Source organism: Macaca nemestrina, chromosome 2 (genome assembly GCF_043159975.1).
Source record: "Macaca nemestrina isolate mMacNem1 chromosome 2, mMacNem.hap1, whole genome shotgun sequence".
NCBI classification, from domain to species: Eukaryota; Metazoa; Chordata; class Mammalia; order Primates; family Cercopithecidae; genus Macaca; species Macaca nemestrina.
In genome coordinates, this window is record NC_092126.1 from 113847846 (window position 1) to 113865058 (window position 17213).

The following is a 17213-nucleotide window of genomic DNA, read 5'->3' on the forward strand; positions in this document are numbered from 1 at the left end:
ACTGCTGGCCTCAAGTGATCTGCCCGCCTAGCCCACCCAAAGTGTTGGGATTACAGGTGTGAGCCACCATGCCTGGCCAGTTTCCCTGAGTTCTAACTGCAGTCCATTCTTGTCTCCACCACAACCTGAGCCCCAGGGAGCTGAGTGATGACTGAGTATATATGCATACTACATCTGCTTCACAGACTGGTCCATGGTGACTTTGCAAGACACCTGTGAGCCTGTCCATAACCCTTGGCAACTTCCGGCACCATGAGGGGCAACTGCAGCTCTCCACCTATAATAAAGAGTCCAGGCTGGGCAGGGTGGCTCACACCTGTAATCCCAACACTTTGGGAGGCCAAGTTGGGAGGATCCTGGGCAACACAGGGAGACTCATAAAAACTTTGTATGTATAAAAGATTCCAACAGTAGGAGGATCTTTAAATCTTTATTCAGCCAATTCCCTTAGGCCCCAGGCCCTGATGATGACTGTCACCCCTACCCCTTTCCCCACAGGAGGCATTCAGCTGAGGCCACCACACATTACATACATTCATACACTTCATGAAAAATACCTGAGGGAGAGACCCTGGCTTTGATTAGCAAATAAGGTATGAACCTGGGCCAGTGCCCACATTTACACAGACCCTGGCCCAGGGACATCCTCCTCATATGAGGCATTAAGGCACTTGATGCACTGTGAGCCAGCACTCCCTGACCTCAGGGTGTGTGAGGAGTTGGCACTGCAGAGAGAAAGCAAGACTCTTCCTCAATGCCTGTCTTATTCTGAGCACCTACCCTTAGCTCTGATAAGGATATCCTGAGACCACATTCAAAATCCAAAACCTTTCCCCATAGATGAGGGCCCTCACCCCTGCAAACACGACCCTGTTCTGTTTGTAGCATCTCCAAGATTCTCACTTCTGAGACACAAATTGAGGAGACTTCTGTCTGCTCCACTCCTGCTGCAGGCCTGGAGCAGCTTCTCAGGGCAGCCCTGGCCCACCAAGGCCCAGTAATGAGGGGCAGAGGGGTGCAAGGGGTGCAGAGCCATACCCGGCTATACCCACAGGTGGACACAGGGGGCAAGCTCCTTCGCTGTTCTCTGGGCTCATTCCCCCAGCAGAGGAGAGCCTCCACGCACACTCATTCCACAGGCCCCACTGGCCCTGTCACACTCACACGGCATGCACTTGGTGCTGCCTGCTCTCCGCCTTCCACCTGGGGGTACAAGAGGTCACCCGAGGGGGCAGGCGTGCAGGGCCTCTTGGATCTTCTGGCGGCAATAGGAGTACTTCTGCAGGATCTGGCGGAGGTGCTCCTCCTCCTCCCGCTGCAGGATACGCAGGAAGTTATGTAATTCAGGCATGCTGAAGGCATCCCACTGCAAGGGGCGAAAGGGGAGTGTACAGGCTGCAGAAGGGATGGCCAAGTCAGCAGACCCTCCCCAGAGAAGACTAGCACCTCATGTTCACACAAGCTAGGACTAGGCTTTCTGATGTCAGGCTTTTGGCTGAATGATCTCTGCTAGGATCCCTGACAGCAGTTTGTATGGAAGATGGGCCCTACAAAATGGTCACCTTACTGAGGCAACCAAATCAGATGTTCCCCAATTACCTGTGGACAGGTCAGGCATATTCTAATTCCACTCCACAGGCCTAATACCTTGGAGCCAGAAAGCTTCCAGGTAAAAAGTCTGAAGGGGGCCTCCTCATGTCATTAGATGGACTCCTGCATCTCCAGATTTTCCACACCAGGAAAGACCAAAGCACCAAGACAATTCTTCCTGGCTTCTTGGGACAACCCTAGGCTTTGGCATGAGTGGTCTGGAAGCCTTTGCTTTAGTTACAATGCCTATACACTCCTGGAACTGTTTTGCAGGGCTTGTCCTCCAGCACAATTCCTCCTTCAAGCCTTACTGTAGCTACAGCCCATCAGTCCCATCTAGTGACAACCAAGAAACTAAGGAGAACTATGTACTCACGTTCACCTCCCCAGAGTCATTTTCCTTCAGGACGAAGCTCAGGGCCTTGTCACTGGGCCCTGCCAGGAGCCGCAACCGCAGGGGCTGCTCATCATCCAACAGCTTCCGCAAGTACACTGTGAAGGGGAAGTAATGATCAGAGACAGGGCCAGCTGCTCAGCCCTTGCATGCACAGGTGCATGTGTATATACTCTCACATAGAGCAGGGTGGGGTGGGAATCCCACCTTGGCCATGACGCTCAGCCCGCTCAAAGAGTGCAAACTTGCGGGGGTCATCCACCACCAAGAACTTTCGCAGCAGGGCCTCAATGACTTCACGTGCCTTTGTGCGTGACAGCACATGCAGGTGCTTGACAGCATCCTTGGGCAGGTAAAAGGAAGTGCGGCGCCTGACACTTGTGCCCCGTCCTGGGCCCCGCCGGGCATCCTGCAAGGAGGGTGGCTTCTTGCTGGAGGGCACAGAGACAGGGCGCACCAGCTTCAGCTGAACCTTGATGAAGCCTGTGTAAGAACCATCCTTGTTCTAAAGAAATAGAGAAATCAAACGATAGTAGGTTCCAGGTGAGATGTCAGTCTACTTGGGGCTAGGCTGGGTATGCACAAATTACTGCTTGGGCCCACCCAAGAAAACCTCAGTTGTGACCCTCTGGGTATCAGGCACACAGCTGGGTACCTGTTCCTCCCCACACGCCTTTCCTGCACAGTCAACTCACCAAGCTCATGAAGAGGTTGCTATTGATCTGGGCATTGTACTCCTTGATCTTCTGCTCAATCTCAGCTTGAGAAAGGTCAGGTGTCTCCCACTCCACGGGCTCGTCCTGCAAGATGGGCCAGCATGGACACAGGGCCCTTGAGGAACCCAGAGCTTCTCTGAAAAATGGCCTCCGGGGCAGTCCTTAGAAACTGACTGCCTTTGGCCCCCCTGTCTCTGATGTATCTATACATAGCTGCCAGCTGGTGCCCACCCTGAACCCACTACTGCTCCTGGTTCTGCATGCTATGGGTGGATAAGGGAAAGGCAGAATCATTTGGCTTCTCTCTGCTGCCTGCCTAGGGCCTCAGCACTGACTGTAGCCCTAAGGATACCACAGAAGCAGGGGCAACTGAAGGAGCATGGCCAGGGGACAGGAACAGATGAGGGACTCTGAAGAGGGACTCTCATTTAAAGTAAAATCTGGCTGGGTGTGGTGGCTCACATCTGTAATCCCAGCATTTTGGGAGGCCAAGGTAGGAGGATCACTTGATCCTCAGGAGTTTGAGACCAGCTTGGGCAACATAGCAAGACCTCATCTCTACTAAAAAAAGAAAAAAACAATTAGCTGGGTGTGGTGGTGTGTGCCTGTAGTCCCAACTGCTCAGGAGGCTGAGGTGGGAGGATCGTTTGAGCCCTGGAGATTGCAGCTACAGTGAACTATTATTGTGTCATTGCACTCCAGCCTGGGGAACTGAGTGAGACCCTGCTTCAAAAAACAAAAAACTAAAACAGGCTGGGCATGCTGGCTCATGCCTGTAATTCCAGCACTTTGGGAGGCCAAGGCGGGTGGATCACCTGAGGTTGGGAGTTCGAGACCAGCCTGACCAACACGGAGAAACCCCGTCTCTACTAAAAATACAAAATTAGCCAGGCGTGGTGGCACATGCCTGTAATCCCAGCTACTTAGGAGGCTGGGACACAAGAATTGCTTGAACCCGGGAGGCGGAGGTGGCAGTGAACTGAGATCGCGCCATTGCACTCCAGCCTGGGCAACAAGAGCGAAACTCGGTTTCGGAAAAAAAAAAAAAATACAGTAAAATCACACCTCAATTGCACATTCTGATCACAGCACCCTAGTTGAGTTGGAGTGAGGGTTTGTCTTGGAGAAAGCAGCCCATTTTTATCCTCTGCCCCAGCACAGGGCCATGACCCACTGCAGGTGAGAAGAGTGGAGAGTGGTGCACATCAGTAGTCCAGCCACCAGTGGACAGAGTAGTACTTGGAGCCAGCTCTCCACGTCTCATACATAATGAGAAAAATCACTGTGACATGATGTTTAACCTTGACCCAAGCTGCACATAAAAGCAGCTTTAGGCCAGGCTCCAATCTGCCAGAGGTACACAGGCAGCTTCCTGGTGGGTTTCTGCACCTGCCAGTGCTGTCCGGGGATTTGGCCGAAAGATTTTTTTTTTTGAGACGAGGCCTCACTCTGTCGCTCAACCTGGAGCACAGTGGCTGGATCTTGGCTCACTGCAAGCTCTGCCTCCTGGGTTCAAGCGATTCTCCTGCCTCAGCCTCCCGAGTAGCTGGGACTACAGGCGCACGCCACAACACCACCCAGCTAATTTTTGTATTTTTAGTAGAGATGGGGTTTCACCACGTTGGCCAGGATGGTTTTGAACTCTGGAGACCTCAAGTGTTCCACCTGCCTTGGCCTTCCAAAGTGCTGGGATTACAGGCGTGAACCACTGAACCCGGCCCAAAGATTTTTAACTCCACCACTCACTCCCCATCTCATCTAGGGACTAGATTCTTGCCGGAAGGGTGGAGTGTGGGACAGGGCAGCCAGGCCTCTGAACTGACTTTCTTCTCCCAGACTCCCTTGGTTGGCCCCATTGCATCAGCCTAACTTCCTGTTGATGTCAGACAGGCCCTAGTTAGAATGGGAGTGTCACAGACACAGCTAAGCTCAGCACTGACCAATATTTTGTCCCAGAAGAATTCCCACAAGGTTTCCTGTAGAATGATCTTGTGCCCAGCCCAGGAGAGCCAGGGTTCTCCCTGACTCCGCCCTGGAGTCCCCTTAAGCGCTTAAACCATCTGATGGGGACAAATGGAGAGGACAGATGAGGGAGCAGGGTGGAGCCTTTTAGCAGAATGCTCCTCACCCAGAACCCGCTGCTATTCTGCAGCCAGCAAGGATGTGGGGCTGAGAACTGAGGCCAGGGCCTCACAGGAAAAAGGTAAAGGGGGAGGGGTGGGAACTGAAGCTCATTTGCTTCCCCAAGTATCCAAAGGTCTCCTGGATGGAGAACAGCATTGGAGTGAAAACCCCAGCACAAACCTTACTGGGGACAGTGGGCAACCTTGTCGGGTTAGTAAAAACAAATGGTGTGGCCCTGGAAAAAATGAGGGCCAGAGGCTATGAATAAAGCAGTGGATGTGTTTATTCAGTACACCAATGGGAAGAAGCACCCAGATGGGAGGAGTACTAGGGGTAGGAGAAATGCCAGGCAGATTCTAGTGCCAGGGCAAGAAGGAAGATCACTTTGTTTGCAGAACAGGGAGGGCACAGGGATGGCTCTGAGCTCCTACCTGAGAAAGCTTGCTCCTTCTTCCCTTCCTGGATGACCCAGGAGCCCTGGGTTGGGATGCAGTGACCTCATTTCCAGCCCCTTCCCTTCTGGAAATGAACCTCCCTATCTTCACTCAGAAAACAAGGGACTTGGACTAGAGGCACTACACAGCCCTTCCAGGATTCTAAAGGAGGAAGAGTTTCTTCTTCTGTTTCTAAAGCTGCCTGCTAGAAGAGGACTTCAACAGCCATCCCAGTTGGACGTATAGCAGGACCATGGAATTTCCCTTCTGCACCATAGGGATCCACCCTCCACTCTACCACTGTCCATGAAAACTGTTTTTGGTTTTGTTTTTTGAGACGGAATCTTGCTCTGTTGTCCAGGCTGGAGTGCAGTGGTGTGATCTTGGCTCACTGCAATCTCTGCCTCCTGGGTTCAGGCAATTCTCTGCCTCAACCTCCCAAGTAGCTGGGATTACAGGTGCCTGCCACCAAACCTGGCTAATTTTTTGTGTTTTTAGTTGAGATAGGGTTTCACCATTTTGGCCAGGCTGGTCTTGAACTCCTGACCTCGTGATCCACCCACCTCAGCTTCCCAAAGTGCTGGGATTAAAGGTGTGAGCCACTGTGCCCGGCCTAAAACTGATGGTTTTATTTTACATACGACTTGGGACTTCTCAGCCTCCTTTTCTTTCTTTCTTTCTTTTTTTTTTTTTTTTGACAGAGTCTTGCTCTCTCGTCCAGGCTGGAGTGCAGTGGCCCGATCTCGACTCACTGCAACGTCCATCTTCTGGGTTCAAGTGATTCTCCTGCCTCAGCTTCCCCAGTAGCTGGGATTACAGGTATACAACACCATGGTCAGCTAATTTTTTTGTATTTTCAGTAAAGACAGGGTTTTGCTATGTCGGCCTGGCTCGTCTTGAACTCTCGGCGTCAAGTGATACGCCTGCCTTGGCCTCCCAAAATGCTGAGATTACAGGCATGAGCCACCAAGCCCAGCCTTCTTTCTTTTTTTTTGAGACAGAGTCTTACCCTGTCACCCAGGCAGGAGTGCAGTGGCGCGATCTTGGCTGACTGCAACCTTTGCCTCCCGGTTCAAGTGATTCATAGTCTCCCAAGTAGCTGGGACTACAGGCACACACCACCATGTCCGGCTAATTTTTGTATGTTTAGTAGAGACAGGGTTTCACCATGTTGGCCAGGCCGGCCTCGAATTCCTGATCACAAATGATCCGCCTGCCTCGGCCTCCCAAAGCATTGGCATTAGAGGTGTGAGCCACCGCACTTGGCTTCCTTTTCTATTTTTGAGACAGTCTCGCTCTGTCACTCAGGCTGGAGTGCATTGGCACGATCTTGGCTCACTGCAATCTCTGCCTCCCAGGTTCAAGTGATCCTCCTGCCTTACCCTCCCAAGTAGCTGGGATTACAGGTGTGTGCCTCCGTGGCTAGCCCTCCTTTTCTTTTTTTTTTTTTTTTTTTTTTTTTTGAGACGGAGTCTTGCTCTGTCACCCAGGCTGGAGTGCAGTGGCCCGATCTCGGCTCACTGCAAGCTCCGCCTCCCGGGTTCACGCCATTCTCCTGCCTCAGCCTCCCGAGTAGCTGGGACTACAGGCGCCCGCCACCTCGCCCGGCTAGTTTTTTTTTTTGTATTTTTTAGTAGAGACGGGGTTTCACTGTGTTAGCCAGGATGGTCTCGATCTCCTGACCTCGTGATCCACCCGTCTCGGCCTCCCAAAGTGCTGGGATTACAGGCTTGAGCCACCGCGCCCGGCCTAGCCCTCCTTTTCAATTGGTTAGTGTCTTGTGGTTTTCCCACCTTCCCACAGTGGAAAATGGCTCAGGACTGAGTGACATGAAGACAAGCCCAGGGGTTTACACTCAACCCTTGCACCCAAGCTCTGGGCTAAGATTTTGGGGTGCTGAGCACCACCCCTTTTGTAAGGAATTTTGTAAAATTTTATCCAAAGCATCACTCACAACTCCACTTTCTTCACTTAAATAAGGATTTCCGCCCCATTGCTGCCAGGCATACTGAGCTTCACAGTCCCTATTTCTTTTTCCTGGTGCCTGGGCCTGGTTCTCTGAGCCTGGTGGTCACACCCATGGCATCTGGCACAGAGTTCTCTAATAATGGGGATACCTAGGAGGTTCCGAGACACCTTACAGTCCTGGGTTAGTAACCTGGATCTCTTTCCACCTCTTTAGGCATTTTATAATCTACCCTTCCCCCTTCTTGTGGGTAAAGTGCTCCTGAATGCTTATGGTCCAAAATAAGACTTCTTTCCTATCCATTTCCAAATCTTTCTCCAGATCCACCCTAGAGGAAGGGATCAGAATCTTTCACATTCCAGCAGCTGGTGACAGGCCAGAACAGGGAAGAGGTGAGGGCTCAGCTGGCTCCATAAAGGAGTGCAAATGGAGGAGCAGGATCTCTCTCTGCCTCTCAGTTTTCCTAAACATACTTCTCAATTCCTGGCGAGGACTCCTCCCTCTCCACTTCCTCTCCTAGTCTCCCCAAGGAGGGAGCAGGAGCATCTGAACGCGGAAATCGAGGTGCTAGTCCAGACTGCTCGGTCGCCTTTAGTCATAGCTTGATAATGCCCGGCTCAGGTCTACCACAAGCCACACAGCTGCTTTCCCTGTTCAACCTGTCTGTGACAGAAACCATGGGGGCCCAGGCAACCAGTATCGAGGCGGTGGAATCGGGGTCTTACACACGGTTCTGCGGGCAGGCCACCGGCCAGGACACGCGGGGAGCCACGTAGCCGGGAGGGTGGGGCTGCCCACCGACCCAGGACGCGGCAACGGACCGGGGAGGGCGGAGCTCCAGCAATCGCCTCCCGCCCCCCGCCGGCACCCCCGGGCTCCCACCTGGTCCCGGCGCGGCCTGCGCGCTAGCGAGGTTCGCGCGGTGAAGTACTGCTCGAGCTCCGAGTCCGAGTCCTCTTGGCTGCAGTAGCCACTGCTCGTCGTGCTGCTCCAGGTCATCTCGAAAGAAGGCGTCTCCGCCTCGCCCATCGCCGCACCCGCCCGTCCCCCTGGTCCCGCGCGTCCGTAGCCGCCAACCACCGCCCCGGTCGCGTGCGTGCGTGCACGCGTGTCAGTGTGCGCGTGCGCCCGGGCCAGCGCCGCGCCGCAACCGTTAAGACTGAAACGTAGATCGCCGGGATCTAGCTCTTGTGTCATTGGGGGAGGAACGCCGGGGCGGGGACACGCACACTTAGCCCCGAGGAATGACCTCATCGCTCCGGCAGCTCCACACAGAGACCCCACCTACCACAGGGAACGGGGCGGGTGCCAGCGTCCGCGCAAGCGCACAAGGGTGGCCTCTGGCCGGAGGCGAGGGCGGGAAGGTGCGGGAAGTGCGCGTGCGCGGAGCCTGCGTCCGCCTTGGCCGGGGACTGCTAGCGGCTGGGGTCTGCTAGCAGCCGGTGGAGGCTTTGCGGAGCCGGCAATCCAGGCACCCCTCTCAGCCCTCGCTCAGAATTAGCCTCTCTCTGCCGCCGGGAAATCGGCACTTAGAACGCTCCTTGCGCGCAGCACCCAGGCAGTCTTCGAGAATGCCTGCGCTGTGGCCTGCCCGTCCTCGCCCTTCCCATACGCCCTCGGCCCCGCGCTCACCACGTTCGTGTCCCGCTCCACCGCGGGTTCCCAGCCCAGGTCCCGGGGCCCGCAGCAGTCCAGGCAGACGAGCGCGCGGCAGCGGTAGTGGCAGGTGAACTTGCAATCTGCAGAGAGGCCTAGCCGTGAGGCGGAGGAGCCCCAGGTCGGGGAAATGTCCGGGAGATTGAAGGGAAGCCCCAGGAAGAGGGCCGTTGCCCGCCAGGCTCCGCAGGCCCGGCTTCAGTGTTTTACCTCACACTGCTATGCGGACTTTAATGTTGGCCACCCTGGGTGTCTGGAAACCGGCCGGAAGGCCACAGCAGAGGCCTGCTCAACAGTTGGGATCTCTGTCGCCTAGCACAGAGCTTCCCCTTTCCTCATTGGCAATTAAAAAAAAAAAAACCAAAAACCGGAGTCTTGCTTTTGTCACCCAGGCTGGAGTGCAATGGCGCGATTTCGGCTCGCTGCAACCTCCGCCTCCTGGGTTCAAGCGATTCTTCTGCCTCAGCCTCTTGAGTACCTGGAATTACAGGCGCCCACCACCACGCCCCGCTAATTTTTGTATTTTTAGCAGAGACAGGGTTTCACCATGTTAGCCAGGCTGGTCTCAAACTCGTGACCTCAGGTGATCCACCCGCCTCGGCCTCCCAAAGTGCTGGGACTACAGGCGTGAGCCACCGCGCCCGGCCCTTCATTGGGAACTTCTATGGAATACATCTGCCCATTTACTTGAAGGAAAAACTAAACACCTTTAACCTACCTCTGCCCTCTGGTTGTCATCTGTCTGTACTCCCCTCAGACCAAAACATTGGTCTCTATACACTCTAATCCTTCGCCTTCACTCTCCCATCTACCCACTTCAGCCAGGCTTGCCTCTCCCTCCAGGAAACTGCCCAGGACAGGGTCCTCAGCGATCTATGTGCTGCCAAATGGAATGCAGTGTTCCATTCTCCATTCTCACCCACTCAGCATCATTTGAAGCTTGCTCCCTTTGACTCCCAGGGGCTACACTGCCAGTTTTCCTCCTACCCCCCTGCAGCTCCTGCTCAGCTCCTTTGCAGATTCTGACTCAACTTCCGTATCTCATGATGAAGTCTGGGCTCAGTCCTGATCGCTGGCCTGGTCTGTCTACACAATCTTCTGCCCCAGATCCACAGCTGAAACACTGACCTAAACCCTCAGATTAGATCCTCCGTGCCAGTACCTTCACTAGGATGTCTAAAAGACGTTTCAAGTGAACATGGCCAAAATTTAATTTCCTTTTCTTCCACCTCACTGCTACCCTTGCCCAGCTTCCTCTTTGCAGCAAAAATGGCCACTATGCTCCCGGTTACTGGAAACAAAAACCCAAACTTATCGTTGATTTCTCCCTTGTCTCTACCTCTGATAAACATGCCCAAATCGTCCTGCTTCTTATCTCTATGGCCACTTTATTTCTCTTTGAGAATGCTGCAGTGTCCCAGCCTTTTTCTTCCTTCCTTCCTTCTTTCTTTTTTTTTTTTTTTTGAGACAGTCTCAATCTGTCCCCAAGGCTGGAGAGCAGTGGCGTGATTTCAGCTCACTGCAACCTCCGCCTCCTGGGTTCAAGCAATTCTCCCACCTCAACCTCCTGAGTAGCTGGGATTACAGGCACCCGCCACCACACCTGGCTAATTTTTTTGTATTTTTTAGTAGAGACGGGGTTTCACCATGTTGGCCAGGCTGGTCTTGAACTCCTGACCTCAGGTGATCCACCCGCCTTGGCCTTCCAAAGTACTGGAATTACAGGCCTGAGCCACCGTGCTCGGCCCTTGTTTATTCTTTGTATTCTGTCACAACTTTGTGCTCCCCCCAGCTGAATTTGTGATGTCCTCTTGTACCAGATGAGAGGGTCTCCATGCACATACAGACCTGGGACACCATCTATCCACTAGTTCCTAAATGGGTCAGAGCACTGATGCTCAACCCAGACTCCATGTTACAATAATTTGGGGATTTAAAAAAATTTACTGCTGCCTAGAGTCCACTCCCAGCAGCTGATTCAATGGGTCTGAGGTGGCATCCAGGCTAGAGGGTGGGAGGGCTGTAAAAGCGCCCCTGGTGATTCCAGCTGGTGTCTAGCTAGGGGAGAGCAACCTTTGCTTGCTGGCGATTCCCAGGGGTGCAGAAGGACTGCTGGGTGTGTGGCTGCCTTCCATATTTTAGCTTCTGATTCAAGGGTGTTTGCTAAATACTCAACAAAACTCCTGCTTGCAGGGGGCACACCCAAGGTTCTAACTTTTTCCAGGCTCCCTCCCATAGGTGGGTAACTTCCCTTCACCCCAAAGGTTCTGGAGGGGGTCACAGTGAGTGAATGTTTGAGAAGAGGCAAGCCTGGGAAGATGGACTCCGAGGACAGTAGGCACAAACCCTTTCTCAAGAAAGGCCAAGGCATTTTAAAGATAAGAAACTTGAAATCAGCATATTTTTACATATAAGCTGCCACCTCTGCTCATCTGTGCCCCATATACGAGTGGAGTGCGACAAGGGATAAACCATTTTCGCGCACTCTTCAGCGATGGGGCGAAAGTAACGGACCTAGTCCTCGGGAGCTGTCCCCACCGACCACCTCTGCCGCGACTTGACCCGCGGCGACGGCGCTGCCCCTTGGCTGCCCCTTCCGCTCTCGTAGGCGCGCGGGGCCCGCTACTCACGCGCGCACTGCAGGCCCTTGCGCACGACGCCCCAGATGAAGTCGCCACAGAGGTCGCACCACGTGTGCGTGGCGGGCCCCGCAGGCTGGAAGCGGTGGCCACGGCCCGGGACCAGCTGCCGTGCGGGGTTGCACGCGGTGCCCCGCGCGATGCGCAGCGCGTTGGCACGCTCCAGCCGGGTGCGGCCCTGCCCAGCGCGCCCAGCGGGTGCCAGCTCCCGCAGCTCAATGAGCTCAGGCTCCGCCGACATGGCCCAGTCGGGCCGGTGCTTCGCTGGCTTTGGGGCTAGCAAGAGCGGGCCGGGCGGGGCCACAGGGCGGGCCCCGACGTCAGCACCGCCCCCAGGATCTAAGCTGGGAGGCGGGAAGGAGCTGAGGAGAGCCGTGCAATGGAAACCTGGGTGCGGGGACTCTGGGGCCCGAAGGCGGGGCTAGGCGCGCTCTCGCAGAGCCCCCGCCTTGCCCTTCCTTCCCTCCTTCGTCCGCTCCTCACACCCCACCCTGGATGGCCACAAAGACGGCGACCGCAAAGCACCACACGGAGATACCCGTGTTTCTGGAGGCCAGCTTTACTGTGCTAGAGGAAGAGGGTCCCCACATCCGGCCTTCGCCCTCCTGGCCCAGTTTGCTGAGGCAACGCACTTGGCCTGCCCACCAGGTGGGGCAGGAAGTCTCGAGCCTTCCCTTGGGGTGGGGAGGAGGGGGATGGGTCAGCAGCTTTACCACTGGCTCTGCTCTCCACTGCGGAGATTGGGGCTCCGGCAGAGGCTGGACCGTGATCTTGAGGTTCAGGGGTGCATTCTGGGTGGATTCCCTTGGCATAGGTGGTTGGCCCTCAGCAACTGCAACCCTCATTTGGCTCTGTCACCCTGGGCTGCCAGGACACAAGTCTTTCCATGCTTTTCCCAGTGCTTGACTTGGCACTCCCTGCAGGCAGGTGGGTGTTGAGGAGGGCAGTGCATGTGGGGGATGTGGCAGTAGGACTTAGGTGTCCAAGGTTCTAGGATACCCTCACCTGCAGCAATACCACTCATTCTGGCATCGCGAGCAGCGCTTAGAAGCCTCTGCACTGCAGTAAGCACAGCGGGGCCGCTCTGGAGCCACTGCCTCTAGCACGTCCAGCCTGTAGGTCTCAGCCCACCTGGGGGAAAGTCAGGAAGGTCTGACTGGCCTTGGAAGGTGGGGGCATCCCTGCCCACATCCATGCCTCCTGCATCCCATCCACTCCTCCTGCCAGTTCCACAGGACTTACCTTTGTGCCTGCAGCCGCAGGTCCTGCTCTGAGGGGCTGAACACATGTTGGAGCTGGTGCTTGGCAATTGCCTGCCACTTGCCTCTGTTTTCTCGCTCCAGCCGCTCCCAGATTTCTGGGATCTAGGGAAAGGAGTGGAGAGTGGCAGGAAGGTGCTGGTAAAGTAGGACAGTGGTCCTGAGGAGCTAACTTTCCAGTGTCTACCTGTTCCAACACCAGGTCCTTCTTAGGGGGCTGGGTTTCAGTCAGGGCCAGATGGGCCAGGAAACTCTGCAAGTGGGCCAGGTTGGGCAGCTGGTCCAGTAGTGTGTCTGTGAGGAAGGCCCGAAGCTGCAAGAGTGTCCAGTGGAGGCCAGTGTGATGCAGGTGCTGGCCAGGGGGCCACGGAAAAGGAAGGGGCTGGGTTGGGCTGAGCATGCCTGTGGGGGTCCATGTCCCACTAGCTGGTGTGTCACCTGAGGCCCAAGGACTGAAAAGAGCACGGGGGTTGAGGTGGGTGGGCAAAGATAAACAGCAGGGACAGGGTCAGGGTAGGATGGGGAGGGCGGTGCTGGGGCTATGGGGGCTGGTGCAGAGGGAGTCCGACCTTGAGTAGCTGTCCCTTGGCAAAACTTGTGAGGCAGTAGCGCGCCTGGGCCTCAGGGCTTAGCAGCAGGTTGTACAGGGCTATCCACACTTGCCCGTCCAACTTGCTCAGCTTTTGCTGCTCTGAGGGGGCCACAGTATGCCAACGGCTGCCCTCGAACTGCTGCAGCTTGCCTGGGGAGAGGAACCAGCACACTGGGTACAGGCATTGCATTCTCTTCAAGTGAGCCAGCTGTGGGGCCTGGGAGACTGACCACTGCCTGGGAATGGTGGGAGAACCTGGGCCACAGGACTTGCCCAGGCTATAGTGCTGCTGACCCCAGAGCAGAGTGAGCCTCAGTAGTGGACACATGGGCCTGGCCTGCTGCAGAGCTCAGGTCTAGGCCACCCTTGGCTGAGGCATCCTGGTATCCTCAGATGGGCTTGGGGACGGGGTTTGTCTTCGTGTGTGCAAACTGCCCCCTCTATCAAAAAGATATCCTGAAGCAGTAGCCTGGGGCTTAGGCTGGTGTGGGAGGACCCTACCTCCTTCCCGCCGGTTCCAGGGACTATGCTCCAGCAGTTCCACCAGGAGGCAGGGCAGGTTGTGTGTGCTAAGCATACGGCTCAAGGTGCTGAGAGAGAGGCTAGGGGCAGGGACGTTGTGAAGGAGGTGAGCAGAGGCAGGCTACAGGCCCAGTCTTCCAGCCCTCCACGGTAGGCCCAGGCCCAGTCGGACTGCCCACCTGTCCACACAGTCTGTGATGTAGCGCAGTACTGAGAGGGCCTTCAGTGCAATCTCAAATTCCATCAGCTCTGCCTGCTTCTGCAGCTCCTGCGAGGTCACACAGTGTTCATGCTGGGCTACCCTTGCCTGTGCAGGCCTTGGGGAACCCAGACCTAGGCTTTCACAATCCTAGGTAACCTCAACCCACCTGCATGGGGTTGCTGTCCTGGGACCCCTCCCCTTCAGGGGGGCCACCACAGCCACTCCGGGCCACCAGCAGAGTCAGTTTGCGGTGGCAATAGTCTACCAAGTCCAAGACAGTGTCTTCTGCTGACTCACACACCTCCTGGGGAAAGGGGGAGGGAAACTTTCTGTGTCTGATGCCCTCCCCACACAGATACAACCTCCCTTCCTGCCAGGCCCTGACCTGAAACTGTGGCCCATGGGCAGAGATAGTCCCTCACCTTGTGGAAGAACACTGTCTCCAAGAGGTTGATGATGGAGGCCTCGTGGTGCACCTGACAGACAAAGAGAGGGACAGGGCCTGTGGTAGGGATAGGGGCTACCAGCTCCCCTCCCCAGTCCAGAGCCCTCTGAAGGAGTGGGAGGAGGTATGAACCAGGGGCCCAGCTCACCACCATGTAGATGGGAAAGGTGTTCTGGGGCTTGAAGTCCTCCACCCTGCAGAGCACGGGGAACACCTTCTGCTTCCACATCTCCACTGCGATCAACTCCTCCACCAGCGTTGGGACCTTTGAAGGATGGGGTAAAGGACAGGGATGAGATGGGCCTACCTTTGCCTGGCAACCCTCCCATCCCCAGCTTGGCTCAGCTCAGCCCAGATCTCCCCAAACACTGCTGGGCCCCTAAACTATCCCAAACCCCATGGCTATCCTTCCTGACTTTTCTCTTGCATTTCGGACCTTCGTTTCCAGCTGCTCCCAACACCTCTGTGGATGTCCCTCATGCTTATGTGACTGGCTCCTGCCCAGTTCCCAGACTGCCTTGCCCTGCCTGCACCTGCCCCCTTATCCTCTCCCCGCCCATTCAGGCGTCCCTTTCAAGTCAGCCCTTCTGCTCATGCCCTCCCTCTTGTCCCTGTCCTGTGGTTCTCTAAGGCTCTTGTGTGCCTTGGCCTCACTCTTACTCAGGACCCTTCACAGTGCCCTGTTCTTCTTATCCTATCCCCTTGTATGAGTTCCACCTTTCTCTTGCAAAGGAACTCTTTTTTTTTTTTTTTTTTTTTTGACAGAGTTTCACTCTTGTCACCAAGGCTGGAGTGCAGTGGCACGATCTCGGCTCTCTGTAACCTCTGTCTCCTAGGTTCAAGCGATTCTCCTGCCTCAGCCTCCCGAGTAGCTGGGATTACAGGTGTGCACCACCATGCTCAGCAAATTTTTGTATTTTTAGTAGAGGCAGGGTTTCACCATGTTGGTCAGGCTGGCCTTGCACTCCTGACCCCAGGTGATCCACCCGTCTTGGCCTCTCAAAGTGCTAGGATTACAGGCATGAGCCACCATGCCTGGCTTTTTTTTTTTTTTTTTTTGGTCAATTGATATCTCAGGTCATCTGCTGGTGACACTCCCTGGTCCATGTTCCAGCCAGCCATCTCCTTGGTTTCTAACTTTCCCGTCTCATGTTAGGAAGGCTGCCTCCTTCCATGCCAAAGTTCTACTTCCAGTTAAGTTATCTCCCCTCCCTCCTGCCCTCCCCACCCCCTCCCCAGCCTTACAGTCAATTCACAGATGCCTTTAGCATTTGGGCCTTCCCCTCGAAGCCTAAGCTGTTTTAGGACCTACAGCTTTCTCCCTAATCAACTCATGCCCTGTACCTAGCCTGGTGTGCCAGAGTCCTGTCCAACAGCGACACAAAATGAAACATGTAACACATTCCTCTCTCCCCTTCAGGGAGGACAGGTGTACCAGGCCAGAGGGGAAAAGCACACAGGGGACTCCTGAGGGTTAGAGTAGGTGAGGTATGGGGGAAGGCAGGAACCCTGCCTGTGACCTCGGGGTACCTTCCCATGGGTGACCAGCAGCTCCTGAATGGGCTCGCCCTGGCTGATTGTGGCATCGAGGATGGCTTGCATGTTCAGCTTCTCCAGGTTCTCGTGCTGCTGGTTCCACCTGCCTCAGAGGGTTGTGTAAGTGCATGTGGGTCCACGTGTGTGCATTTGGAGTGGGGATGGGGGCTGGATCCTATTGAAGCCTAACCTGATCCTGAGGGGACACAGGGGGCTCAGGAACAATTATATTCCTGTCTCGGAACACTCTGCTCCCCCATTTGGGAGCCCCTCCACACTGGGCAGCCCCTCCCCCCATGTCAGGCTCCAGCTCCCCCACTCAGGGACAATGACTCCGTGACTCCGCCTGACCCGGGTGCCTCACCCTTCGGAGCCCATCTCGCGTAGCGGGAAGCTGCGCAGACCCCGCACCAGCACTTCAGCTTCCCCGGGCAGCAGCAGTTCCAGGTCTCCCATATCGAGGCCGGGGTCCGGCGGATCCTGGGTAGCAGCCGGGGTGGGGATGCTGACACACTCGGGGACGACGGACCCCGACGGTGCCAAAGTCTGGGACAGGACAGTTGTGGGACGGTTGGGGAGCGTGAGTTCTCGCAGCCATGGAAACGGGTTAGCCGCGCCTGCGCAGTGAGGCCTGGGCTCCGCACCTGGAGGTGGCTCGCGCCTAAATCCGGGCGGGTCTCCAGCCCGCCTCGCCTACGGGGCTGCCAATCGCCACAGTATTTGGATTCCCACAGCTTTCTCGCGATGTGGACCACGAGTCTCTCCTGAGCTCCAGATCCTTGTGGTCTGGACTCTGCCCTCGGACGCCAAGTCGGCTTGCACGGGGATGGGGGTAACCCCGACCCCACGAGCTCCTCCTGCGGCTGCTGCGGCATCTTGACCCACCCGCTGCTCCACCTCCTCCTTATGGCTTCCTGATTCCTCTGTTTCTCGCGTCCCGGCTCCATTAGTTGGCTCCTGAAATACTGCCAGGGCGCACGACTTCTCTCCATCCTCCCTATGTCCAGACTGTCATCACCTGTCGTGGGTTAACTGCGGCAGCCTTTTCTGTAGACTTACTTCCACGCTTGATCCTCACGGACAGCCCCGGAGCCTTAAAAGTGTGTATCACGCCGGGCGCGGTGGCTCACGCCTGTAA

At 55.7% G+C, this 17213-nt stretch overlaps 2 protein-coding genes across 6 annotated transcripts; both read right to left on the minus strand.

Moving 5' to 3' along the window:
• Nucleotides 1-417: 417 nt before the first annotated feature.
• Nucleotides 418-11873, minus strand: LOC105480486 (Ras association domain family member 1). Of its 4 annotated transcripts, XM_011739446.3 has the most exons (6): nucleotides 11511-11873; nucleotides 8857-8963; nucleotides 2680-2784; nucleotides 2192-2489; nucleotides 1967-2082; nucleotides 418-1366 (listed from the first exon to the last, which is right to left on the minus strand). In XM_011739446.3, the coding sequence occupies exons 1-6, from the start codon at nucleotides 11758-11760 to the stop codon at nucleotides 1220-1222; spliced, it is 1023 nt and encodes a 340-aa protein (XP_011737748.1). In that variant the 5' UTR covers nucleotides 11761-11873; the 3' UTR covers nucleotides 418-1219. The 4 variants fall into 4 exon arrangements, with proteins under 4 accessions (XP_011737748.1, XP_011737749.1, XP_011737747.1 ...); XM_011739447.2 differs by lacking the exon at nucleotides 8857-8963 and having other exon boundaries at nucleotides 11511-11792; XM_011739445.2 differs by lacking the exons at nucleotides 8857-8963; nucleotides 11511-11873 and adding an exon at nucleotides 8107-8850.
• A 187-nt stretch (nucleotides 11874-12060) lies between these two features.
• LOC105480487 (zinc finger MYND-type containing 10) lies at nucleotides 12061-16685 on the minus strand. 2 transcript variants are annotated; one of them, XM_011739448.3, is made up of 12 exons: nucleotides 16440-16685; nucleotides 16070-16178; nucleotides 14688-14804; nucleotides 14517-14570; nucleotides 14261-14398; nucleotides 14072-14160; nucleotides 13872-13972; nucleotides 13348-13520; nucleotides 12966-13091; nucleotides 12762-12883; nucleotides 12525-12650; nucleotides 12061-12436 (listed from the first exon to the last, which is right to left on the minus strand). In XM_011739448.3, exons 1-12 carry the CDS (start codon nucleotides 16529-16531, stop codon nucleotides 12361-12363), a joined length of 1323 nt encoding a protein of 440 aa, XP_011737750.1. In that variant the 5' UTR covers nucleotides 16532-16685; the 3' UTR covers nucleotides 12061-12360. The 2 variants fall into 2 exon arrangements, with proteins under 2 accessions (XP_011737750.1, XP_011737751.1); XM_011739449.3 differs by lacking the exon at nucleotides 16070-16178 and having other exon boundaries at nucleotides 16440-16646.
• Between the last annotated feature and the right edge of the window lie 528 nt (nucleotides 16686-17213).